The sequence below is a fragment of the Chenopodium album genome, chromosome 12 (assembly GCF_948465745.1).
Source record: "Chenopodium album chromosome 12, dcCheAlbu1.1, whole genome shotgun sequence".
Taxonomy (NCBI): domain Eukaryota; kingdom Viridiplantae; phylum Streptophyta; class Magnoliopsida; order Caryophyllales; family Amaranthaceae; genus Chenopodium; species Chenopodium album.
In genome coordinates, this window is record NC_137845.1 from 41,414,213 (window position 1) to 41,441,527 (window position 27,315).

General features: G+C 34.4%; 1 protein-coding gene and 2 non-coding genes across 6 annotated transcripts in view; 1 reads left to right on the forward strand and 2 right to left on the reverse strand.

Moving 5' to 3' along the window:
- LOC145572397 (uncharacterized) overlaps positions 1-20,636 on the reverse strand; it is a 38,805-nt gene extending 18,169 nt beyond the window's left edge. Inside the window, exons 1-9 of one of the 4 annotated variants that reach the window (XM_081631374.1) lie at positions 20,526-20,636; positions 20,237-20,430; positions 20,093-20,139; positions 18,794-19,058; positions 16,765-17,111; positions 16,366-16,651; positions 15,128-15,195; positions 12,884-13,135; positions 9,712-9,787 (exon numbers count right to left, since the gene is read on the reverse strand). In XM_081631374.1, coding sequence (XP_081487500.1) covers positions 9,712-9,787; positions 12,884-13,135; positions 15,128-15,195; positions 16,366-16,651; positions 16,765-17,111; positions 18,794-19,058; positions 20,093-20,139; positions 20,237-20,429 — 1,534 coding nt within the window. In that variant the 5' untranslated portion in view covers position 20,430; positions 20,526-20,636. The remainder of the gene's footprint in view (positions 1-9,711; positions 9,788-12,883; positions 13,136-15,127; positions 15,196-16,365; positions 16,652-16,764; positions 17,112-18,793; positions 19,059-20,092; positions 20,140-20,236; positions 20,431-20,525) is intronic. The other 3 variants (XM_081631372.1, XM_081631371.1, XM_081631370.1) reach the window with 3 other exon arrangements.
- Positions 5,669-5,774, reverse strand: LOC145573290 (small nucleolar RNA R71). Its single transcript, XR_014097339.1, has one exon. It is a non-coding gene; the product is annotated as a small nucleolar RNA R71 (small nucleolar RNA).
- On the forward strand, positions 7,912-8,018 carry LOC145573293 (small nucleolar RNA R71). The gene has a single exon (XR_014097342.1). It is a non-coding gene; the product is annotated as a small nucleolar RNA R71 (small nucleolar RNA).
- Positions 20,637-27,315: the final 6,679 nt, after the last annotated feature.

The window sequence follows — 27,315 nt, forward strand, 5'->3', positions numbered from 1 at the left end:
TTTCAGAAGTGGGTTTACAGGTGGAGGTCGAGGTGAAATTGACGGCGAGTTTAGTGGTGGTTCTTGCAAAAGCCGATGGGAATGCAAGTGGATTTAGCGATGATAGGGGTTTTAGTGGTGAGGCTATCACTTTTGAAAGTGTTTTTACTGGTTGTTTTAGTGAGGAGGGAAACATTTACAAGGGTGGAGGAAATTTCGAGAAAGGTGGTGCTGGAGGATGTGGATCCGGCGATGGTCCAGGAGTTTTAGCCGGAAAAGTTGAGAGGTGTGGTAAGACCGCCGCTAGTGGTTGCCTGAATAAAGAAGAAGATGGTTTCGTTAAGGGTGGATCTGGTGCAAAGGTCATGGTCCTTGGCCTTAGTATAAATAGATAGAGGGTAGAAAGAAGAAGGCAGACATGAATTGGGTTATTAGAAATAGGAGTTGCAACCTCAAGTTGCTAATAGGAGAGTTGTAGGCTAAACCTACTCCCTTGTTAAGCTTTCAGCCATTATCAAGCAAATTTAATAATCCTTAGATTCACACAATATTTATAATCAGAAAATCAATCTATAACAGACTATTTTCCTCTATCATGCTTCTTATCTACAATTCAGCGATTCTTTCTCTCTATTACACCATTTTGCTGAGGTGTTTTGGAGACTGTCAATTGTCTTTTTATTCCTTAATTTTTAAAATGCTCCATAAAAGGGTTATACTACCTCCGTTTCATAAAATCAGCAATAAACTTGGTTACACATTCCCTAAGACAAAATATCTTAAGTAAAGATTAATAAAAATAGGGCAAGTGATTAATTAGATGAGAGAGAAAATAAACACCACCAGCACCCATGTAACCACCCTCTCACCACCATTAATAACTGAAACCCCACCACAACCACCCAAAACCCACCCAACCAACTCGCACCACCACCAATCGAAGCCCCATGTCACCAGCGACCACCAACGAACCCACCCAACCAACTTGCATGACCACCGGCGACCAACCGACCACCTTAGCACGACCACCACCGATCATCCGACCACCAACAAACCCACCCAACCAACTCACACGACCACAAACAACCAGCCGATCACCAAAGAACTGAAACAACCACCTTACCACCTCCAACAAACTGAAACCCAACAAACCACCAATAAGTTAGATCTGAAACCCTGCTTACCACCCCCAAGGAAACGAATCGACATCCCACAAAGATCTAAAACCCCACCTTACAACAACCAAGATCCAAAACGTAGCACCACCAAGACCTCACCTCGTATTGGTTAAAAAAAAAAAAAAAAAACATCCAATTTCGATTTTGAAAAGGGGAAAAGAGGCGGCGACGAAGAACTGGTGAGGTGAAATGGTCGGTGGTCCGGTGGATATGAGAGAAGAAAGAAGAGAGAAGAGATGGTGCAGTGGATCTGAGTGGTGGTGGTGGTGTGGTGGTTGTGCGGTGGAACACTAGGTGGTGCGGTGGATTTAAGTAGTGGTGGTGGTGGTGCGTGGATCTGAGATAAGAGAGAGGAGATAATATGGCTTAGTGCTGGTGGTGGTTGAGAGGGAGGAGAGAGAAATATTGGTGATGTTGGTGGTGGATATGGTTGTGAAGGAGGAGAGAGAATGTGGGTTAGGGTTTTAATCATGGATAAATTAATTTGGGTTAAAGATTTAATATGTTGTTTATTAAAGTTAAGTAAAATTTCGTAAGGGTATGGTGGTAATTTTACACAAAAAAATTTACTAAAAGAGGAAACTTTTTTTTTTTTTGTTGCACATAATGTGTAGCTTCCGTTTTGAAAAATTGTTGTAAATAATGTGAAACAGAGGTAATATATAAATTCACCCTATTTATCAGTTCTCAATGCCTTTATCATATATCCACTTCATCTTTCAACTAATGCTTAAATCGGAGAAATACATTGAAAGCATTTGACTTTTAATCGATAAAACATATCCACATCATATGGGTGTAATTATCGACAAATAATAGAAAATATCTCTTATTTTGTATAGAAGGATTTCTAGTAGGGCCAAATATATCTTAATGTACTAATTCATGAGGAGCTTTAGCTCTCCATGAAGTCTTTGGAAATGGAAGATGATGCATTTTTCCTTATATACATCCATATTTCTATCAATGTTTTGTAATCCCACAAGCATGTCTTTTTGTTTCAATAGTTGTAATCCTTTTTGGTTCATCGGTTGTCAGGGCCCCAAAATAGGAAGTCTACCAAAAAAAAAAAAATGTACAAATGTACAACCTGAAATGCATAACATTCCATCCTCTTCTAAGAGTTCTAACTATTGGGAAGTTAAAATTTCATTCCCTTTTTTCAATCAATCATGAAATTTTGTATCAATTAAATTTAAACTCGATCAATTACTCCCCTGAAAATATTTACCTTCCATTATTAACTTTTTTTAATAAATATACAAATTCTTTCCCATCTTCAAATACATTTCCAAATTAACAATATGAATTTCCCATAAATGTTTTTAATCGTTCTATTTTCTCTTCCTTCAATTGTTCTTCATATTTTTATTTCTCATCAGTTTTTTTTTATTTTTTTATTTTTTATTTTTTTATTTTTTATAACCTTATCTAATTTGTGTCTAATTTTTATTCATCCATTTTTTTTCGTATTACTTAAGGTTTTGGTTTTTAATTTCTTTTTCAAAAGTTGAAGATAAACGAAATATACAATTGTCAAATGTCGATTTTCTTAATTTGAATATTATACAAGTCACTCAATTCGTATTTGAAGATTTTTAAAATAGATGTCGATTTTCTTATTTCAATTAGAATACTGTACAATTAACTCAATTTGAAGATTTTAATTAATATAGGTTATTTAGTGTTCGAATATAATATTTTACAGATTAACCAAATTTTTGATTTTTTTTTCCCTATTAATTTTTTGCGTGCTTTTTTTCTCACTATTTCATAAGTATTTTTTTATATAATTATTTTATCAAAAAATTATTATTCATTGAGGTATAAAGATAAATAATTATTATCTAATTGGTATTACATGACAATATTGATTGATGAGTTAAAAAAAAAATTAAATGATTGGCTTGGGTATAAAAAGATTACTAAAGTAAATAGATGAATAATTATAAATGATGGTATATATTGATGTATTAAAGAATGAAAATGATTGATCAGAGTAATTTTATTTTTTTTGGTTAATGTATAGTCAAATTTTTAAGGAAATTGAAATATATATAGTGTACAAATTATTCGGTTATTTCTCTTATATTATGCATTAGGAATTAGGAATAAAAAGTGTTGCGTAAAATTATATTTTTGCATACGTAAATTAATATTCTAACAATAAATACAAGTATAAGTTCGCCCTTAGGCCATAGCATTCTCTACAGGGGGCCTAGTGATAACTTGTTATTTGATATGATTTTAGGGTGTTTTTAACCTTGATTACTTGATAGATTGGTGTTTTGGTTCACTTTTACTCTAGTTTTCATGCATTTTCTATGTCCTTTGCTTCACGGGTTGTTAGTGTATTTGTTGAGTTTTTAGGTCTAAAGACGACCAACTAAAGTCCTAGGATGTTAAACAGAGGTTGGAAGCAAGAAGATGATGGAAAGAAGCCAAGGCAAAGGAGCTAAGTTAAGAAGAAAAGGAAATGTGCACTGGAGCAAGGTGTGCGGCCTCTCAGCTGTAGGCAAATTCAATGAATTTTGTGAGGAAAGGCCTCACCAACATAGGTTTGCGGCATCTCCACCTAGGGAGAGACCTCTCCACCTTTTTGGAAAGCCCTCTCCACCCTACTACGGAACATTCTGCCCCGACTTTACCCAGTTTGGAGCGGTCTATCCAAGCCCTGGAGCGGCCGTGCCCCATAGCTCCTGCGACTTTTATTTTGCGGACTTTACTATGTAATTGGGGGATATAGTTTTGGGGTTCTTTTGTACGGGCATCCAAGTTTTTAGAGTCCTTCCTCTTAGTTTGTAATTTAGAACATCCAAAACTATTAAATCATTGCTTAGTTCTTAGAAAATAAAAAACTCTCAAATCATTGCTTAGTTCTTAGTTCTTAATCTTGGAAATTTCAAATCAATCATTTTAGAAGACAAGTTCCATCATTGTTATTCAAATTTGAAGCTTCTAGTGACTATTTCTCTCTTTTCTTCTCTCTTTTCTACTTTAATTGCTAATTGTTTCCTTAATTCTTGTATGCTTAGATTGTTAATTAGTTTAATTCTTAGCGTGAATTTGATCATGAATTGCTTGAAATCTTTAATTGCTTTAATTTTTATGGATTATGAGTAGTCTAATTTCTAGGGTTTGGGTAAAACCAGCAATGTAGTCACTAAAAACTAGTTGCATGTGCTAATTTGGTTATCGCGAGATGTTAATTAGTTGAGCTTAAGTGGTTTAATTATTTAGTTCTTGTATATGGCCATTGCTAGAACTATTTATCCAAGCTTTCTCAACGAAGGATCTAGAGATGAACTTGAGTTAGCTCCCTTATGCTTAATTGACTTGAAATGCCATGAGAATAGGAATTTCCGGGGAATGTTTATGTCATTGTGATTATGCTTTAACACTTGCTTTATGCTTTGTAACCACGAGAGTAGGTTGTATTCATGATTCAAGTAATCTAGCTTGAGAGAGTAATTGGGTGCTTTAGATGACTTCCCCTATGTTCCCCTTAATTTACCTGGATTGTTGCATGCTAATTGTGATTTGTGATGAAGTTGAGTGTTATAACCCAAACCCTAGATTCCTCTAAATATTGTTATTCTTCTCTTAGCTTTTAGTTGATTTGAACTAGTAGAAGTTACTTAAATCCAAACCAATTTTGGTTTCATTTAGCTTATTTGAACGGTAGTATCTTGGTGGTTGATTCAACGCCTCTCTTGGGTTCGACCCTTTCTTACCCTTGCTATTAGTTAGTGAGACCAAGATAGGATTTATCTTTGGTAGGCTCAACCACGGTCAATCAAATTTTAGCGCCGTTGCCGGGGAGGCAAAGTCACATTGAATGTATTATTGTTGAATGAGACTAAATGTGTGTATATGTATAGTAGTTTCCTTATCTTAATTTTTGTTCTTGTGTTCTGAACTTGTGATAGTCATTGCAAACGTTTTTCTTAGCTTTGTTTCACATTGCATGACACGAAAGAGTAAGCAATCACCGCTTATTCCCGTTGTTCTAGAGTAGAACAAGACCTTGAGGAACATAAGGAGACTTTTACAAGGCAAACCCGAGTTCTCCATTGTTTATCCGGATTCCGATTCGGAAAAGGTTTTTGTAACCAACGAAGAAGACGACATGGGAGAGAATCCTCCTCCACCTTTGCTAAGAGACTATGACCACCCCAACGCTTTCCAGCTTCGGAGTGGCATACGTCTCCCCACCACAAATGCAAACAACTTCTATCTTTCACCTCAACTAATCCATATGATTCAAAGCAATCGATTCGAAGGTAGTTCTCATGAGTATCTTTTTACTCATTTGGACAACTTTCTTGAATTGTGTACCACTATCAAGCAAAACAATATTTCGGAAGAGTTCATCCGTATGTAAATGTTCCAATTCTCCCTCCGTGATAAGACAAAGTATTGGTTGAGAACGGTTGAAGAGGGATCATTGAGTACATGGGACGAAGTCACTAGAGCCTTTCTTGGAAAGCATTGTCCTCCGGAATAGAGCCGAATTGAGAAGAAAGATCACCATTTCAATCAAGTCATTGATGAAATATTGAGTGAAGCTTGGGAGCGTTTCAAAGATTACACAAGGAAATGCCCACACCATGATTTTATATCATAAATCATTGTGCAAAGCTTGTATGACGGTCGTATTCCCATTTCAAGGGCCAACCTTGATTCCGGGGCCGGTGGTAGCTTTAAAAACCTATCGGTGGACGATGCTTATAAAATGATTGAGGAAGTGGCCAAGCATTATGCATATGGAGGTGATTGAAGAAAACCTCAAACAAAGAAGGGAAGAATTCATGATCTTAGTGCAATAGATCTTATTGCGTCAAAGTTCAATATGCTAGCTCACAAGCTAGATCAAGCCACTCTCACACCCACAAGCTCATCTTCACAAGGGTTGAAATTTAAGGGCTTTAGCTATAATGGTGATCATACCCCCACATTGATGAAACCGGTGGGTGGCCTCAATTCCTTAGACATTGATGCAATGATAAACCGCTCCTTCTTTAAGGCATCAAACCGCACCGACATCTATAGTTGGAGAGTGAAGGGTAAGCACCATTGCTACCTTCCCTCTCCTCACTTGACCCAAACTGTGGGTGCGGCTACTACTTGGGCAATTCCCTTTAAACCCTTGCTTCCGGGAGACAACATTCCCGAAGTAGAGCCACCACTACCCCCACCTAGGAGAGAACCTACGAGAGAGCCTAGGAGGGCTAGCACCTTCACCGTGCTCAATTACTTGGCAAGTTCCTCTTCCTCTTCCACATTTGATCTTGAGTGTGCTTTTGGAAACATAAACCTTATGCATTCACAACATTTAGAATATCAAAGTTATGTAGCACAACAATCATATTAACACCAACAGAGGGGCAACTTTCCCCCTACCTCAATTATCCTAACCGACCCATTCAAGAGGGTCCTGCCGGGTTGGTCCAACAGCCAATCCACATACACTTTTTGGCAAGGGCCACGTTGCTCCTTGACAGAGACACGGTCCTACCCACCCTTTGACTACACCCAACTCGGGGGTAGTGACCCTAGCTACTATTACATCCCAACCCACCTAGTGAGCCTAGTTCTTCATCTTCCGCTCTCCTTTACCCAGAGTCACATGACCACTTGTATAGGGGGCATTATTGTTTCCCACCCGCTATGAGGGTGGACGGGGCACTCATAGAATGCCGGATTACGGTTATTACCGTAGTCAACCAAACTATGATTTGCCCCCCTACACCAATGCCCTTCCTCCGGGTACCCTAGGTGACATTGACCTTGACTATAACTTTGTTTACTCGCCCGGTAAAGCCCCACTTAGAGCGGATGATGATGAGGGCGATGATATGGATGAAGAGTAGGCACCTCTTTTACCATCCCCTACCCCTCTTTTCTTATCTAGGGACATCGAGGCCGGTGTCAAAGCCTAGCTTGGGGGGTGCTTTACATTGTTTTTCTATATATGAGGATGGTAAGTGCCTAGCTTGGGAGAGTGTTTTGTATGTAAGCTGTTGAGGTTGGTTGTTGCTGTCAATTTTGTTGTGCATGTTGATTGTGCTTAGTTGGTTACTTTTTTAGACACATTTGTTGCATGATATATGAGATTTGTGAGATTGAAAGTCGTATGTGAAATGCTAAAGGTCGTTAGAAGCCTTCTTGGTTTTGATCTCTTTGGTTAGGATGGCGATATGGAGCTTGTTGGTTTTGAGAATGGGGTTGGTTACTTGGTTGTAGTGGTTTTGAGGTTGGTTTTGATTTTGGTTGTAGTTGTTTTGTGGGGGGCTTTGGTTTTGTTTCTTCCATCCCGTGTTTTGTTGGGGTTTCCATATTTAGTTATAGGATTGGGAGTATTGCTCATTTCTTTGCCAATTACCGCCGCTTGCTCTTAATTTATTGAATTGCAATAAGAAGACAAGTGATCATTTCCTCCACAAATCTAACAAGACATGACTTGTGAAGATAAGCTTGAGGGTGTGAGGGTGGCTTGATTTAACTTGTGAGCTAGCGTATCGAACTTTGATGCAATAAGATCTATTGCACTAAGATTATGAATTCCACCCTTCTTTGTTTGAGGTTTCCTTCAATCACCTTCATATGCATAATGCTTGGCCACTTCCTCAATCATTTTATAAGCATCATCAACCGATAGTTTTTTAAGGCTACCACCAGCCCCGAAACAAGGTTGGCCCTTGAAATAGGAGTAAGACCATCATACAAGCTTTGTACAATGATCCATGATGTAAAACCATGGTGTGGGCATTTCCTTATGTAATCTTTGAAACGCTACCAAGTTTTACTCAATGTTTCATCAATGTCTTGATTAAAATTGGTGATCTTTCTTCTCAATTCGGCGGTCTTTTCCGGAAGACTATACTTTCCAAGAAAGGCTCTAGTGACTTCGTCCCATGTACTCAGTGATCTCTCTTCAACAGTTCTCAACCAATGTTTTGCTTTATCACGGAGGGAGAATTGGAACATGTACATACGGATGAACTCTTCCGAAATATTGTTTTGCTTGATAGTGGTACACAACTCAAGAAAATTGCCCAAATGAGCAAAAGGACACTCATGAGAACTACCTCCGAATTGATCCCTTTGAATCATACGGATTAGTTGAGGTGAAAGCTCCAAGTTGTTTGCATTTGTGGTGGGGAGACGTATGCCACTCCGAAGCTGGAAAGCGTTGGGGCGGTCATAGTCTCTTAGCAAAGGTGGAGGAGGATTCTCTCCCATGTTGTCTTCTTCGTTGGTTACAAAAACCTCTTCCGAATCGGAATCCGAATAAACAATGGAGAACTCGGGTTTGCCTTGCAAAAGTCTCCTTATATTCCTCAAGATCTTATTCAACTCTAGATCAACGGGAAAAAGCGGTGATTGCTTACTCTTTCGTGTCATGCAAAGTGAAACAAAGCTAAGAAAAACGTTAGCAATGACTATCACAAGTTAAGAACACAAGAACAAAAATTAAGATAAGGAAACTACTATACATATACACACATATAGTCTCATTTAACAATAATACATTCAATGTGACTTTGCCTCCCCGGCAACGGCGCCAAAATTTGATAGGCCATTGTTGATCCTACCAAAGATAATTCCTATCTTGGTCTCACTAAATAATAGCAAGGGTAAGAAAGGGTCGAACCCAAGAGAGGTGTTGAATCAACTACCAAATACTATCGTTCAAATAAGTTAAATGAAGCCAAAATTGGTTTGATTTTAAGTAACTTCTACTAGTAAGCACCTCTTTTCCCATCCCCTACCCCTCTTTTCTTATCTAGGGACATCGAGGCCGGTGTCAAAGCCTAGCTTTGGGGGGGGGGGGTGCTTTACATTGTTTTTCTATATATGGGAATGGTAAAATGTTTTGTATGTGAGCTCTTGAGGTTGGTTGTTGGTGTCGATTTTATTGTGCTTACTTGGTTACTCTTTTAGATACATTTGTTGCATGTTATATGAGATTTGAGAGGTTAAAAGTGGTATGCGAGATGCTAAAGGCTGATGGAAGTCTTCTTGGTTTTGTGGTTGGTCTTGACTTAGAATACTTGCATTTTTATGTGGTTTCCCTCACTGTTCTCATATACAAGTGTCTTAGAGTGTTTATCCAAATTATGACTTCGATTATTCAATTTCTCTCTTGGCATGTCTTGTTAGATGATGGTAATGATTTCATGATAATGATTGTTATGTTGGTGGTTAATTTGATGAGATAATTGGTGATTCATGCTCCCTTTTTAATCCAAAGCCCTTAAATCCAAACTTGTTTCCTTGAAATCCAAACTTCTTATCATGTGAATATTATTTCTCCTCTCTAGTGATGTGAATACTCTTTTAAAAATAAAAAAAAATAAAAATTTAAAAAACGAAAAAATTGCCCAAGGATGAAACTCAAATGACGATTCTTATGTGATTCCCTTGTTTGGCTCTTGAGTGATGAGTAATTAGTTTTTTTTTAAAAAAAAATGGGTGTGCAAGAGTTAGGGTCAATTATTTCTAGAACCTCTATAAACATGTAAACCTAAAAGGAAGGAAAAAAAATTACCACTTCCAATATCAACAGCCAAAGGTTGAGAAGGATCAGGGTAAACCATGTTCCACTCTATCTCGGATGGGTAAGCCTGCAATATTTGCCAAGGGTTACAAGTACGTCAAATTACTATGCTCTATTCATTGGTTTATAAAACTTATATGGCGTCTTACATCAAGAATCAGTTGCATCACTTCAATGGCAAGGAAAACGTAAAATATTATAGAAATATTAAGAATATCAACTGATTAGGAAAAAATAAAATCTTCTGATTGCAAAAACAAAAAAAAAACAGTCATAAAAATGGCCCTCTTACATCTTTACAAGGCTCTATTAGTTTAGAGCTAATTCTTCTAGGACAAGTAAAAAACTACATACAAACTATGACTTAACTTTAATTCCCCCTCGTTTGAGAGAAAAACCTCGGGTTTTCTAAAGCCTCTCACTACCTTCCAACCCTGCATTCCTAATTGATTGTCCTATTTGATTTTTACACATTATCCAATGCAATATTATCAAGCTAAATATTATGGAAAAAACTTATAATTACAACTTGGAAACCATAAATCGAGACGAATTTAACAAGATCTCACATGACTATTTGAAGTATATATTTATCCTTAAAGTATTAGACTCATAAGCTGTAGAATCTATAAAGATTCCAAATAGGAAAATCAATTAGGAGTGGAGGGAGTATTAATTTAAAAACAAGAAATAAATAGAAAAGTTCTTCTCACTAAAGCATCTAAATGTGTTACTTCCTATGGACCAGTTCAAAAATTATAATTCTGCAATGATGGATGATAAGTCTTCCCATAACGAAATATAACATACAAACAAGATATTTCATTTTGAAACCACCATCAAATTCCAAAATCATTTTATCCATTATGTTAAGGATGTAAAATCAAGTGGAAGCTAAGCTTCCAAGTGGTCACACAATTGTAAAACGAGTTCCAAGAGGGGTGATCTTAAGTGTGGGCATTTGAGGAGAACGATTTTAAGTAGATTCTCTGGGATTATGACTCTCAACAAACTTAAACTCTCTTGTAACATAAACCCTTGAAAGTTAAAACTTTTTTATCAAATCTGTAAAAATAATGAGGAATTTAAATGTAATAAACTCTGAGAGGCTATTCATATCCACAGTAAAGATTCAGATAGTGATCACAAATTATAAAAGACCTTTCTGTCCAATATCTCATAAACCATATCTCAAGAGCAACCTTAAAACCCATAAAAAAAAGCATATGAGATATTTTTTTAAAGATTTAAAAGTGAAAACTAGTGCTTTATCATCCGACACATGCCCATGAAAGTGTCACTTGCAATAACATCTTAAAATTAATCAAGTTCTAAGGATATTTACTGAAACAATTCTCTTTAACCATTGTTCATTATCAAAAAGCACATTCTAAAGAGCTAGCCAATCACATGTAGATCTTTTGTCACCAACTTGATAATGGCTAAATTCCCCACCTACCTAAGACCCCACAAAAACTCCTTTGTAGATTTCTTATTGGTTCTCCAAAGACACTTTACAGATATACAAAGGAAAATAATTGCAAGAAAAACAATATCAAACAAGCATGACCCATAATACAGAGAAATAAAATAGTGTTCCAACCAATTTATGTCTTGATTCTCTTGAAAATCTACTTAAAAGATTCTAGAGAAAGAAAAACGGGGGGCAGGGCCACAAGGAGTCCTAAATGCCTTCATAGAGAACTTCATCAACAAATACTTTCTCTGATATCATAAAATTACAGCAAATTGACTTTCTACTTTCTCATACTTAGTTTGAAAACATGCTTTTTACTAATATAATATAAAGAAATGTGATTAAGAAAAATGTTGTAACCTAAAATATATATATTTCAATATTTACATTTTTTTTTTTTTTAAACACAATAGCCAAATTGTTTCTACTTTAAGGGAACTAAAAATGTTTTGTTTCTTTTTTGATGCAAAGAATGGAGGCTAAACCACAATGTGAATAAACTAAACCAATACACACCACTTGTTGCCATACTCAGTTTAAGGTCAAACCGTCCAATTCCAATATCCAGTTTCCAAAAGCCAAATTGATAGCAAGTGATTAACAAAGAATATAACCATGAGAATAGAATCCCACCACGGCAATCAAAGGGGGGGACTAGACTAGCAGGTATCCAAATAAAGTTCTTCAACAGTTCCTATTAGCAGTTTAGCACCTCTTGTGACTTTTTTACTATGCACATAAGTACATAACCAACAAGTGTGAACGGATACGAGAGATTGAATCACTCAACCAATCACCCTTCAAAGTACTAACCCATAAGTTTTCCCCTAGTGATTTACAATGCTGACAAAACAGTATAAAAGTAAGAACTAATTGACCCAAAGCCACCTAGGATTCAAATCTGATTGACTATTGCTCTCTTGAGCTTTTAGTAGCTATATACCTTATGCCATCTCTATCCAAATTTAGGGTAATACCTTGCAAGTTTTAGCACCATTAAACAGCTCCTTTGAGCATAAACATCTATAATCTAACTTCTTTTAGGATAAGCACCAGTAAAAGATAAGGCAAATTTTATTTTTTTAACATTTTTAACTTTGAAGAGAAATATTTCCGGTTAAAGATGAAAATGAAATTCATACTCTTATTAAATGCTACAATTTGTCTTGAAATTCCTCTACAATACCCTAACTGTTTATTATAGCAGTCACCTTAATAGTTTAGTGTGCCAAATACACTTTCGACCTCTTCAACATACTATAACACCCTTTCTAGAATCGTAATCAACAAATGAAAAACTGACAAATGAGGATCCTCAGTGAATGGTATGAAAGGCTGACCAAATGGTTTACCAAAAAGGTCCTATAGAAAAATCAGTGAAGCACCAATTGGGCAATTGGTGCAGCCAATGGCAGTAGTTGTCATCTAAAAGTCCAGATAGTAAAAAATACTCAAATGACATACACGTAAGTTGGTAACAGAAATTGCATACCACTACAAAACATCAATCTTTTCAAATGACATACACGTAAGTTGAATCCAATTATTATACGCACAAGCTGCTAGCATAATCAGTGGTATCTAATAGGCTGTCTAGCCATAGAATAAAAACTAAAATAATTAATTCTATTAGAAAAAGCTAAGGTTGACCAGAGAGAGAGAGAGAGAGAGAGAGAGAGATCATACTCTGTCCATCGCGAGAACCCCTGGAAGATTTCTTCCTTTCAGATATTCCCAAACAACAGATGCATGCTCAATCATAGTATATGTTTGTGCAGATCTAGATATCTGAGAAGCTGCTTCACAAGCCATATGCCCAATAATTGTTATATGACAGCCATTTTGACTTACTTCATCAAGAATACATGCCAATTTACACTCTCCACCACTATTCTGATAAGACTGTCTAACTTTCACAGGACCTATCCATGTAATTTTCTGAAAATGGAAAGCATCACATAAGCAGGTAGTTAAATTTCGATTATGACTAATAAAAAAAAATGTATCTATATTGCAAAGGTCTAAGAAAGTGACACAGGTAAAACCAGATCATTACTGCGAAAATCCAATACAGATAAAATAACAAAATATGAAACGCCAAATGCTAAAAATGAAACAAGTACTACGGAGATGACTAAGTGCTAATGTCGTCTACAAGACCACCAGAGTCAAGCATTAATAAAGCTGAAAATAAAACTCCAGTTACTCGGCAGAAAAATATAGTTTTATTTCATTGGTTTATATGGGGTAAATTTTGTGGTTCAACCATGAAAAGTTTGAATGTGAAGGTGACAAGCTTCTATTTTAAAATTCAATTGACTCATTAAGCTAATCTGAAGAGCTTAAAAAGGCAAAAGGACACAAATCTAGAGATGGATTGAGGATTGGGAAGAGTAGTCTCAAAAAGGAAGCAGCCAAAAATGGCTACAGGCATAATTGAACTGTAAATATATTGGTTTACAAAAATACCCAAAGTCCCACACTCACCATAAATTGGAAAACAGAGGAATAAAATAATTACAGAAATATGATGGGTTATGCTCACATACATACAAAAGTCAATGATTATCTAGTCCTTCCATCACATTCACCGGATTATCTAGAGCTTCCTCTGATTATGAAACAAGATCCCATTCATCCTATTCACCAGCTGACACCATTTAATGCCTTCTGGCTCATGGTTTCATGGTGTTCATGTTAAAGCTGCCTCTCTAACATTATATTCCTCTCTAATAATAGATTCTCATAGAACTATGCCATGAATCCAGCAGCCAGCCCAACATTATTAGTTGCAACAAGAATGGCCAGAGGGAACTCCATCAGCTTTTAGAGAATAATATAAGATAAATTTTGAGAACAGCTTAATATCAAAAGAGAAACAAATTTATTATATATCCATGTTTTAGCCACTTTGTTCACAAGTGTGATCAAGAACTTGCATTTCTCCCACTAAAACTCTAACTTGTCCCTTAGTACACTTTAGTACATATGATCAATAGGGTTCCTTAGTGTTGAATGAAGTCCTTGAATCAAAAAGATTAAAAAGTAATTGTAATTGGTATGGTTCATCAAATCTTATTAGACTTGTCAATAATGGTTATTAGTATTATGAGCATGAAAAGATGGTGAATGCTAAAAGCTTGATTCATAAATCATTTGGTATGATTCACCAAATCTTATTAGATTTGTCAATAGTGGGTTATTAGTAATAGGAACACAAAAAGATAGTGAATACTGAAAGCTTATTTTATGAATCAATAATATTCAATAGGTGCATCATGTGGCAGACCATATTTGTGCAATCTCTTACATTGCATGACATAATTCATGTGTAGAGTTGTAGACTAAGAGCCATACTAAATAGGAAGGACCACAAGCAAGGTGTTGGCCTGTTGGATAGGTCAATAAGAGACTCACAACTCAAATGAGTGATTATTCTGCCTTTATAGGGGCTAATTATTTAATGTAGGAAGAAGAAGAGTATGAAAAAGTGTTGAGAGATGAGATGTCTTTGAGTTACCTTCCTGTAGAAAATTTCTTTCATGGTGCTTCTTGTGTATTTCAATTGGACCCTTGCTTGATTATGTATACCCCCTTAAATCTGCCTAATCATCATTAAAAGGTACAGGACTTATAAGCAAACTTGGACATTGACATTCGTGATCAATTTTGTGCATATTGGGGAATGCCAACAAAGATAGTTGTGACAACCTCTTAAACATGAGAAAATGACTAGGAAAAAGGATAATGGTAGGGTCAAAAAGTATGTGAATAGCACTATTTGAAAACTGTGTCTCAAGTGGGATTATCTTTCTTTCCAATTGGTATGTTCAAATTAACTAACATAATATTTCACTCTCCATGTATTCACCATACAATATACAGCTCCTGTAATAACTATTCGTATTATGAAACAATGGAAGTAGTCACCTTACATCTTGAAAGGTAAGTGGCAATTTCATTGAATGAGTTTGATCCAAGATCAACAGGTTCCCAACCTAATACAGTAAGAGAAAGCACTAATGAATTTTTCCCATCATTGAAATCAACATTGTGCAGAAATCCATCTTCCGCATAATTTACAACAGACATTACCCTCATTACAGCTTTACAAGTGAGAGCCACATCAAAAATATCAATCAACGTTTTAAAGTACAAGAATTAAAAAGAATTTATTAAGGCTAATCAAAAAATCAAATAAACAATTTTAAATTTGAAGTTAGCTCAATACCCAACAACCAACTAAGCAAAGCAACTTTAACACCAATACGGCCATGTCTAAAAAACAACAAAGTAATACCCACTACTAGTGCATTTATGAAAAAGGTTTGAGGTAAAGAGATACATAACTTCCTTGCCCTTCAATAGCAACTATAGTAGATAATAAGTTTTGGAAAGACTAGAAGGAAAAAACAATTTCAAAAGTAGATCGCAAAGAAGAGATACTAATAGGAGTACTAAAAGCTTTGAATAGAATCAATACAGAGAAAAAACAAAATTTTAAGAATAACAGTAGAACAAAACTTAGTTATCTGACAGTCCAAGCAATGAAATTCTGATATGATTGTAGTGGTATCATCTTTTCAGCTTGTCTTCATAGCTGAAAAAGTTGATTTCACAACCTAGTTTTGCTTCTTGTTCATAAAATAAATGGTGACTTTATATGCCTCTAATTAATAAGCACATGCTAAAATATTCATCATTTACCATATGTATACTTTTGAAGTTAACCCAGAAATTCCAAATACTTGACATTCAGATGTAGAGAAGCCTATAATATGAATTTCTAAACTTTTATTACAAATATTACTTTACAACCTAGGAGTATAAAAAGCCTATATTGTATCAGCTTCTTCTGTTCAGATTCTTTGATGCCCTTCCTTTTCTTTAAAAGGCTATTAGATAAGGGGTATTATTATAATGTTAGTCATAATGCTAGTCAAGTTTGATGCTTGATAAAGCCAACTCATGCTTTTAGATCCAAGAGAAGGAGATAGACACGGAAAAAAGAAAAAAGAAGATGAAAAGACCAAACATAAAAATTGTTTTAAAGATCTTGAGCATGCAAGTCAATAGATATAGCAATAAAAGTGTTTCAAGGATAGAATAATTTTATCCAATTTTCTCACACAAAATGCAAGAGAAAACTCAAAATAGAAGAAACTTACCATCCACGATATTATGAGCAAGAAATGATTTGTCTTGCATCTGCAAGTGATTATGCTTGCATAAGAAATCACTTGGTAATAGAATATGTATGCTTCTACTTTCAGCATACCTCACTATTTCTAGAGCCTCTTTGACTCCTTCATGTTCAACCAAATACAAGGGAACAGGCTTTCCCATGACATGCATGATTTGTAGCGCCATCATCCCCACAAAAACCAAACCATCACATTTAGATGCTAAAACACGCAAGGCTTTTACTTTGTCCTTAATATTTACTCCTCCTACCTATACCAAATGATTAAACATTAATCAATGTTAGTAATTATGACTTGCCGTGAAATAAGCAGCATAACTGAATAAAACAAAATAGATATTAAGAAGTAAATAGTAGGGAATACCACTGCAACACTGGGACTCAGATCACATTCTGGAATTGTCTTCAATTTGGCCAAACACTCTTCAAAATAAAAACCAGCTAGGCAAGCATAACAAAACTGGGTAACTCCAACAGTTGATGCAAGAATTTTGTGAGCTGTTGAAAACGAATCGTTGACAAAAATATCTATCCCAGAAGCTAATCTCCTAGCAAATTCTGAGTTGTTGGCAAGTTCTTGTTTGTAGTTTGAAAGATTTTCAAGAAGAATGATATCTACTTCCTCAACTTTCTCCAAATTTGGCTGCTGGTGTTCATAAAAGCATTTACCAGGGAGAACCTTCAATTTGAGCACTGATGAAAGGAATTCTGCTAATGAACAAATGCAACAGGAAATAAATTAGCATCTCTTCTATTAAAAGTGGGCTAATAAGAGCCGGAGTAAATGAACAAACAAAAACAACAGGTAATAGATTAGTGTTTCATCCATCAAAAGCGTGCTTAATAAGAGCTGGACTACTAAATGAACCAATGAGGTCATCTATTTTAGTTTAATCCCAACCTGTGAGATTACAAGATATAGAAGGCTGAGAGGTGTACAAAGGAAAAAATTGAAAAAAATGTTCTAAAAATATTTGAATGAACTAACCAATACCCTACAATAGTCAGTGATAAAGCATATAATTAGTGGCAGACCATAGAGTAATCCTTGACCACAATTTTTAATTGTAATCCACCAGTTTCATGCTAAGCTTGTAACTTACCATCAGCACGAGCCAATTAACAAGGTACACCTTGTTTGTTATTTAGACAGAATTATGTTGGCTCTTTGGAAAATGAATAAATTCTTTCAGTCTCTAATACCTTATTGTTATGGTTGTACCAGTTACTCCCTTTGATTCTAATTAATTGCAACACTTTTCTTTTTCATCCAATTTTGATTCATTACAACACTTACTTGGTAAGGAAACACAACTATTTTATTATTTCCCTCTCGTCATCCCCACATACACTACTGTTTATTATTCCTCTACCCACTGATAACTAAATAGACCCTCTCTTGTTATACTTTATATATAAAATTCAGATTTTAGTCCCCCCCCCCCCTATAATCAAGCAATGCCTACTTTTGCAATTAATCTGAAACGGAGAGAGTATCAAATTCATAGAATCCAACACTTCAAACATTTCAAGAAATAATAATAGTTAAAGAGCAATGGTGGATATGAAAGGACAATTTGTTACCCCACATCTCACATATAGTACCAAATGATGAAAGCCTAAAAGGCATCATCTATATAATACTTCCTCTATTTCACAATACTTGCATCATATTGACTTTTTACACTATACCCATATTAACTTAGACTTTGAATAATTACAGCATCTAACAAAAAATACCATTATTATAATAGTCATTGGATAAATCTCAATTCATATTGTTAACTTATAGTTTTTTATGACTTTTATTGAAATATAACTATAGATGCTTAAGGTCAAAATAATGCATAGGTAAATGTGCATGGTCAAAATGACACAATGATTGTGAAATAGAGGAAGTATAAAATAACACATCTTTTTGTTGAAGGCATATAATAGGCGCAACATTGTAATTGGGTCTACTAACTCTACTCATATTAGCTGATAGCATTGAACATCAAAGCTTTTGAATTTTGTTTATCTTTTTTAAGTTGAGAATTCTTCAAAGATTGTCATTGATTGTTAAATCTCTAAATAAATTAATCTATTGGAAATCATAGTTTTGTCGATTAGCCTTGTAAATTCATATATACAAAGTATTAATTTGAAATTTAAAAAAAAAAAAAAAAAAAAAACACACACACACACACACACAATCATGGCCTCAGGCTATACTAGTGATAAACTGATAAACTTTCCCTGAACTACTAAACTACAACCACACTCCTCACCAAAAGCCACAATGTGACTATCCTTGAAGCAGAAAAGCTTACTCAAAAGTACTTTAGTGCTACACAATCAAATCAACAAGCTGCAAATCAGAAAGCTGTAGAAAATAACAACCAGAGTCATACCTGCAACAGTCTCTTCGGATAAAACCTTGGAATTGCATTTGACTGTCCAACTACTAGCCAAAACTACCTTTGCTCCGGCTTCATATATGTATTTAATAGTTAATAATGCATTGGAAATTTTTGAGACAGATTCGTCCAGATCCTGGTGAAGCAGGATGGAAGAATCAAATCTGACCATGACAACTTTTGCAGAAAGCTCCTCTTTAGGGAATCTTTGAAGAGTTTGTATAGGTGGAAAGCCTTTCTCCCTGTCATGATCTTTGACCTATGTACAAAAAAGAATTTAAATCCAATCCAAGTCAACTTACAAGGCATTGTAATTAGATTTCAAGCTTTATAAATGCAGCTAGGGATGATGAAGAACCTAAGCAAGCTACTCAAGATTGCCTTGCACCATCATAATCTTATGATAAAAAAAAAAACATAGATAAAACCCTTCACCATCTTGTATTTGTTTTAGGAGTTCTTATTTTACATGAGCTTACACATTGTAAATTGCACAGTCCTAGGCTACCACAGTAATTATGTGTACTTTTAATCAGCCCCATAAAACACAATAATCTAGGTCTTACTGAAATTGTCACTGAAAAAAATGAAGTAGAAGAGCTGAGAAATAGAATAGGAAAGCTAATAGAGATTCTTTTTGTCACAACTTGTGAAAAGTAGTTGATTAGAACATATTTGTCACTTGCCACAAGAACAAGTCCATGATAGCCTCAATACTTATGACAGATTGACTTTACAATTTCCTGGCGTATAGTAAGCTCACAGAAACCAAAAAATCATTTCAATATTGGACAATAAATAAATCTTATGCTCAATGGGTTAAGCGAGTTGAGAGCACCCTATATACCTTATTAAGGATGTAATTCTTCCATTACAGACGAAAGACTTTTCATGTCTATATGTGAGTTGTTACTAACATTCTACACTATAAGTAGTTAACTAGACTACAGCAGAAAGAGAACAGACATCTCATTTTGTGACTCTATACTTTATTAGGAGACTAAACAAGAGAACCTGCCTGGGTTTCTGGCAGTACAGATTTTAATGACATTAGAAGACGCTCTCCAGCTCATTGTAGGCTTAGACGCTTTCGTCCTAACAAAGAATTTCTGATACATATATAGGGGAGTGCAAGGTGTGAAAGTGTGATTCAAGCTCTTTACAAATAGTCTGACAACAGGCATAGCTGATACATTTCACAGTGTAATTGTACCATACGCCCAAGTGTATATATTAATTTTCAATAAAACACAAATTGAAAATGGTAAAAAGTAGAGCATTGAATTATAATACCTTATAAGCGATGCTTGCAGCATTACTTGACACCTCCCAGGACCCTACTAAAAAGCACATTACAACATCAAACAAAATTTTCATTTTATCTTATAAAAGAATCAAAATATTGAACCGTTTGAAATAAGATGGTTAAGTAATTACCTAAAGGTGAAGATGAAACCCCTCCATTTCTGTGAAAATTGGCAATTTTTCCATGATATAAACATGCTTTATTATAAGTAATTAACACCAGGGGTTTGCTGCAAACCCCATGAAAGCTATATTTATAGGAAGATAGTGTTGTTCCTTGCAAAAAATTAACTCCAGTTGTACATTGAACGATTTGAACCATCATCCTAGAATAAAAACACGAAACCCAAATTACCAAAATCAAATAAAATATATAAATAATTTACCCAAAAATGTATAATTAAAGGATAAGTAGAATTACCCACAACATTAATATTGACAAACGTCACAAACTCATAGTTAGCACACTTAGCAGCTTACGCCATGGATAGAGTCATAGAGATAGAGAGCTTTGTTATAGTGTAATAAAAATAAGGGAATAATCCCTTCGTCTGCAAAACTTCGACCTTTTCGCTTAATTTTAATCCAAAATGATAATCCATTTGCACTAAAACATCCACTAATTTACAACAATCAATAACGTAACATAATATTAAAACAGACATCAGGAACGACACGTGTCAATTTTTGGTACGACACGTGTCAATTTTTGGTGTAGTTTTTTCCCTCCAAAAAAACCCTTCCCTTTTTTGCTAAAATCTTCTCGGAGAAGTTTGCTATAAAATAACTATTATAAGATTATTTCAAATATTTTATATGTATTTTTTATAGTGAATATATTCCTTTTAGTTATTACTCCGTTTTTCATAAATGTTACTCTGTATGACAAATCTTTAATACATCATAATTTTTTTTCATTCAATTGATTAATATAATTTAAAATGATGAATCTATTAAATAATAGATTTGTACTACACAAATTATTATTAAATGGGAATTTTGATTTTTTTTTAATACTTTAATTGGTTTCTTACCTAATTCTAATACGAATAGCCTAATAAAAATATGAAGGGAGTTTAGCAACACATATAGCATAACATTATAAACACTTTATCTATACATGTAATCATGTAAGATAATTTGATTAAGTTCTTTGTATTTGTATCTCCAATACTTTCATATAGTATCTAAATTTAAGGAAAAAAATTGACTAAGTATCAAAATGGGGTTATCATTCCTCCCCGTTAAATATAATACACAATTTTAAATACTTATTTGATTAAGAAAAAGAATATTTTATACTATTTTATCATTAAATTTCTAAAACACTTATATGGTCTAACATGTAGATATAGTTTTAATATACGGAGTACTCATTTGTCTAAGTAACTCTTTCGTTACATTTCATTCTTCATTTCATTGTATAGTGTACGCTAAATAAGAAAATAATAAATATGTTATAAATGTATTTTATCTATGCTATTTTTTAAGGGTAATGTTAAAATATGTACCCCTAAGGGCTATATATAAGCATTAAATACACTCTTGGAAATTGTATAAAATTAGGAATTCGTGACAAAAACACACGTAAATCAGTGTAATTAGTGTTTATATTTTTATGATTTCTTAACTTTTTACGATTTTCAAGTGTAAATTTAATGCTTATATGTAGCCCTAAGGGTTATGTATAACATTTTTCATTTTTTAATACAACTTTTTTTTCTTTTATTGATTAAATTTAGTGAATAACCATGCATGGCACGGGACTCAATCTAGTATTTGTGCAAAATTAGGTTCCCCACATAAAATTTTGTTTTTTCATGCATTTTTAATACATTATCTCTCTACTTTTTTACAAACCGTAAATTTATCTTTCCAATATGTTTTTATTTCTTTTTATTTAAGTTTCTTAATAACCGCGAAATCAACCCAAAAGGGTCGAAGTTCTGGGGACGGAGGGAGTAGTTCTTAAGAAATGGAAATAGCATGTGTTGTTGTTGGTTTTTTTTTTTTTTGAAACGGTAAGAAGAAGGGCTCTAGTGGGCCGAAACCTCTCAAAACTTCAACCCGACCCAGGTTAGCGGGCTAGACAATTTAAGAGAGGGGGGAGGGTAAAGAACCCCCACCCCAAATTGTCTCTAGTGGGGTTTGATCCCACAACCTTTTGGTTGTGAGGTGAAAAACCTTACCATTAGACCAAACTTTGTTTGGTAAATAGCATGTGTTGTTTGGTTGAAACAAATTTATCATAGGCGGCGAATTGGAAATTCCAAGGGGTAATTTCGTCATTTTCAGTTAATAAGTTGGATAACAGTAGCAACCCGAGTCAACCTAGGAAAGGGATTTTTTTTCCCCTGTCTTTCAAGGATGAAGAAGGACCTTTAACATAGTTGTGAGAGTGAACCAGATACAACGAATCTAGTCACCAATTAGACCAAAAATGGCTAGCATTTAAATCCTTTAATTAAACCAAAAGCAATTTGACTAATTGAGCACAAATCAAGTAATCTATTAACGAATACTAAAACAGAGTATGCTGACGTCATTACTGCCTATGTAATCCCCCATATTTTCAACCTAATTAAAGTATATTTATTTATTATTTATACAAATATTTTTATTTTTATTTTATAGTATGAATTATTTTGATGTAAAAGTAATAAGATTTTCATTATTAGTAAGCTAAAACTATTAAATTTTAATTTAAATCATAATCCCTTTTAAGTTAGTAGCCCAATGCTTAATTTTTTACTCAAGCCCAAACCACACAATTCCTATTCCTAATAAAATTAGGAGACTTTGGTCCAAATAAAAGCCCCAAAAACCCTCACACTCCTTTCTCTCTCACGAAAAAAAAAAAGAGAGAGAGAAAACTCCCTCCTCCTCGTTCTAATTCATGAACACACAGAGAAAGAAAAAAAAACCCTCAAACTGTTGAATGCTGCCGCCGAGTACAGCCACCACCGCGCGGCCCTGCCCTGCTCGTCCTCCAGCCACCACCCGCAGCCATTGTTCGCACCTCTTCTTCCCTCCTTTTTTCTTTCTTTTTCTTAAATTATTTCAAGTTTTAATCTTTATTGGTTCTTGATTTTGATTATTATTATTATGAGTTAATAGAGTTTAATTGATACTAAAAACTACAAATTTATGATCTTTATTGTGTTTAAATTTATGAGTAACATTTCAGATTTGTTTAATTAAGAAAATAATAAGGGTTTATATTTTGAATTTTCATGTTTTAGGGCTTGAAAACGTGTTAAGCAAGTTAATTATCTGTACTATGATTTCATAATGACAAAACCCACAATTTTATACTTAAAATTAATTTCCAGATTATATATTTTGTGAATTTGGAGTTTTATGTTGTTTATTTGAAGGATTTTAAGGTTTTAATGTGTAATATACTATTATAACTACTGAATTATGAATGCAGATCATTAAAAGCTTGAAATTTACAATTTAAATTATTTTTCAGATTTTATATAATCTGATTTTTGTTATTTTTGAGCCAAAAATAAAGGTTTAGTATGCTTCTATATGTTTTAAACTACTATTTATGCAATATGATAAGTATAGATTATTTGAATTGCAAAAACTATTAATAAAACAAATTTTCAACATATGTTAGTAAGTTAAACTTGCTGGAATTTTATATTATACGCTATATTTTCATGATTTTAGCATATAAACTTATAATTGGAATATTATATTATTAACTTTGACTAATGGGAACAATTTAAAGGCATTATTTTGATGGTTTAAGAGGTTTTAAAATGGTTTGGTGTTGCTGTAAATTTAATTGCTTGGGTGTTTATTTAGTTCTTGTTGTTTGGTTTAGGAGAGGGCTTTGTAGAAGGCGACTTCTAGTTCCTAAAGTGGCCAACCGACTCGTTTATACAAGGTACGTACGAGTTACGAAACCTTGCCTTTAGATGGATGTTTAGGGATGTATCAAGAACTTAGTATCATGTATAGAGAAGACTGGGCTAAATTGTTTGGTTATACATTGTGATTCCCGTATGTTGTGTATTATGCTACCTTTCAAATATTATTATGCATTGATTTTGTAAGATGCGCTTAGAGGCAAAGGTACGTGAATATGTGGAATGATTTATTTACTACTCGTTCATAATTATTGAGATAGAATGAGTAAAGGAAGAATTTAAGTCTTATAAGACGAGGTTAAGATTGTGGGTGCTTTATGCACTCAAGGTGTTTATACACTGAGGTAGTTAAAGGAATCAATAATAAATATTGCTTGTCACTAATAAATCAAGAATTGAATTGGAAACTTGCTATACTTGATTGAATTGATATTGGATTGATTGTATTGTTTTGCATATGAGTCATCACCAAGCCTAAACTTATAAATCACGTAAAGTGAAAGATGGATGAGTAATAAAACTCTGGATTTGTGCACATTTGGAGTAATGACAATCAGGGGTTGGGGTACACGGGGTATTAGCCGTGCACTTTACTAGAGGTCGTCTGATCTATGAGCTGAGTCTCTTATTTCAAATACTTTTCAAAAACTAGGAGTTAGATAAGATCTCATACTAGCTATGGTCACGGAGTCGCGCCCGTGGCCATTGGATGTTTTATTGATATTTCCGAAAGGAGGCATGGGGTTTTTCTTTTATTGATGTTCCAAATGGAGCATGGGATGGATAACCTTGTCTATTGCTTAATCTGATAAATAAAATAAAATGATTTAACTACTATTAACTAGTGAAGTCTTAGTAAAACTGACAGTTGAGTCGTGTGTTGAGTCTATAATTTAATAATGTGTGATGATTGATTGTTAGTAGCATGCTAGGGATTTCTTATTATATTTTGCAGCTTGTATGTACTCAGCTTTGCTGATTGCGTGCTTTGTGTGTCTTTCTTTGGTCATGGCCTTCGCCTTTCAATGACCCTGTGACGATCCAATTTTTACACTTGTAATATTGGAGAGCAGATTAACCACAGGTTCTTACACATGCAGCATTCGCATCTAGGTGGTGAGATTTTGAGTGGAGTGTTGGTTACTATTCATAACTTAGTTTGCTACTTACTTTTGAATTTATTTAAACTCGGTTTCATTTTTATACTACTTTTATTAGTTTGGGTTTTGAATAAGGGCCTTAATGGTTCCAAGTTGTAAGACTTAATTTGGTTTTGTTTGTTGGTCTTGAAACTTATTTATAACTGAATTAGTTTTTCCGCTGCTAATTTCTGACATAGCCTTAACGTTTGAACACGTGGCAGTAGCACGTCAGTAATTCTTGGATATTGTTCAGGGTACTCACAGGTTTAATGAGAGAATTATTGGGGTGTTATAGCCTACATGTCGCTTCCTTAATAAAAAATTTCCCGCCTAAATGCAAGGATGATGTCATTTTTTTTTATTTGTGGAGCTATCATATTTAACAATTTTGAAACTTAAATGTTGGAAGCTTTCACATTACAACTAAAACCTACTACCTCCGTTCCTAGAAGATTGACCCTTTTGGCAAATTTTAGTCCCAAAATTTACATTTCATTTGCATAAAAATACCCTCTATTTACAATAATATTTGTGCAAAATTAGCTTTCCCATGAAAATTTTGTTTTTTCCATGTACTTTTATTCTTTTTCTCTCTACTTTTTTGCAAATCTCATATAAATTTACCTTCTCAATGTACTTTTATTAGCTTTCCTATGCACTTGTACATACCCGTGAAAACTCTCCAAAAGAGTCTTCTCTAAGGAACGAAGGGAGTATCAATTTATCCTAAGAATTTTAACTATAATACTAATAAATTACCTCCTACATTTTTTTTAGGCCAAATGACCTCCAACATTGAAATATATATTAGGTGACGTTGAACCAATACTATTTCATAATGTTGATGAAAATATAAAATTTAAAAATTACTCTTTTTTTTTACAAGGTGCATAATTCTTATATAGATTTTATATAAACCGTGCATCGCACGGGTAGTAACCTAGTTGGCTTAATTTAGGCAGGTATAAAAATACTTTGACAGAGGAAAAATTAACTCTTTTGAAGTGCAACTTATTAAATTATTAGGAGTTCTTTACTAAAACTCCAACCTTCCCCACATGATTCAAAAAATGAAATAAAGATCAAGAAATTGAGCATTGGATATTTAGTTTTACAAGTACTTATGTCTTGTGGACTTGAATTATATTCTATAATCATGTCGGGTGAAATTCCCCTTGAACCTTTCATGAAGTTAGTAAAACACAGTTGCGTACTAAACTTTTCTCAAATCAAAGAGTTCTCATGAAATTAAAAATGCCGCACATTTGCCTAGATTTTTCATGAATGCTGTAGAGGTCCTTTTGAACCTCATAGGGGTTGGACGTAGCCCCCACATTCACAAAGGTAAGTTCATCAAGTTTTACCGTCACAAACCACCTTTATTAAGGCTATAAACTTATTAAGAGTTCTTTGATTCAACCTCACACACATAACAGTAAAAAGTACCACATCTCTTTATTAATAGGAATGGTCATGGTACTATACTTGAGTTCTTTTGTGACTTTGTTTGACTTATTGAACTTAGACATTTCTAAGATGGGTATAATCATAATTCACTCCTCATAGGCTTAAATCCATTCCTTACGCTGACTCCAGCACCATTTTTTTTTTCTACAAAGGCCTTTTGTTGAGGGAATCTCTAATATTCATCTCACATCACATGATCACTCTTTTTTATGATTATAGTATCCATGCCTCTAGCATGTATACATTATTTTTTCATTGTAAGCTACCTCAATTGTAACTTATAACTTACAAAAAATGTAACAAATGGAGTTGTTTTCCCCCACAATGGAAATCTACTAATAGACATTGCAATAAGATAACATAAAACGCTTTGAGCCAAAACTTCTTAATTAGTGGACTCATCCTTATTAGTTACCTTGTGTTTTAGGGGTTTTTGTGTCCCTTGGGAGAGTTACAACTCGAAGACTGGGTCCAAAAAAACCTCCTGTACCTGCAAAACAACGGAGCTCCGAATGTTCGGAGGTCCGCCTCCGAAGGTTAAGTTAGTACGGATTCGGAGTAAAACGTGCGGGAAGTAAATATCTTCTCGGATTCTGAGATCAGGTGTTCTCTATTTTCGAGAGCAATAAATGATGTAATGATTAAGACGTGCCCCAAGAAATGGGGGAATCTCCCTATTTATAGGGTCCTAGAAAAGTGTGCCCTACTCTAGGGTTTG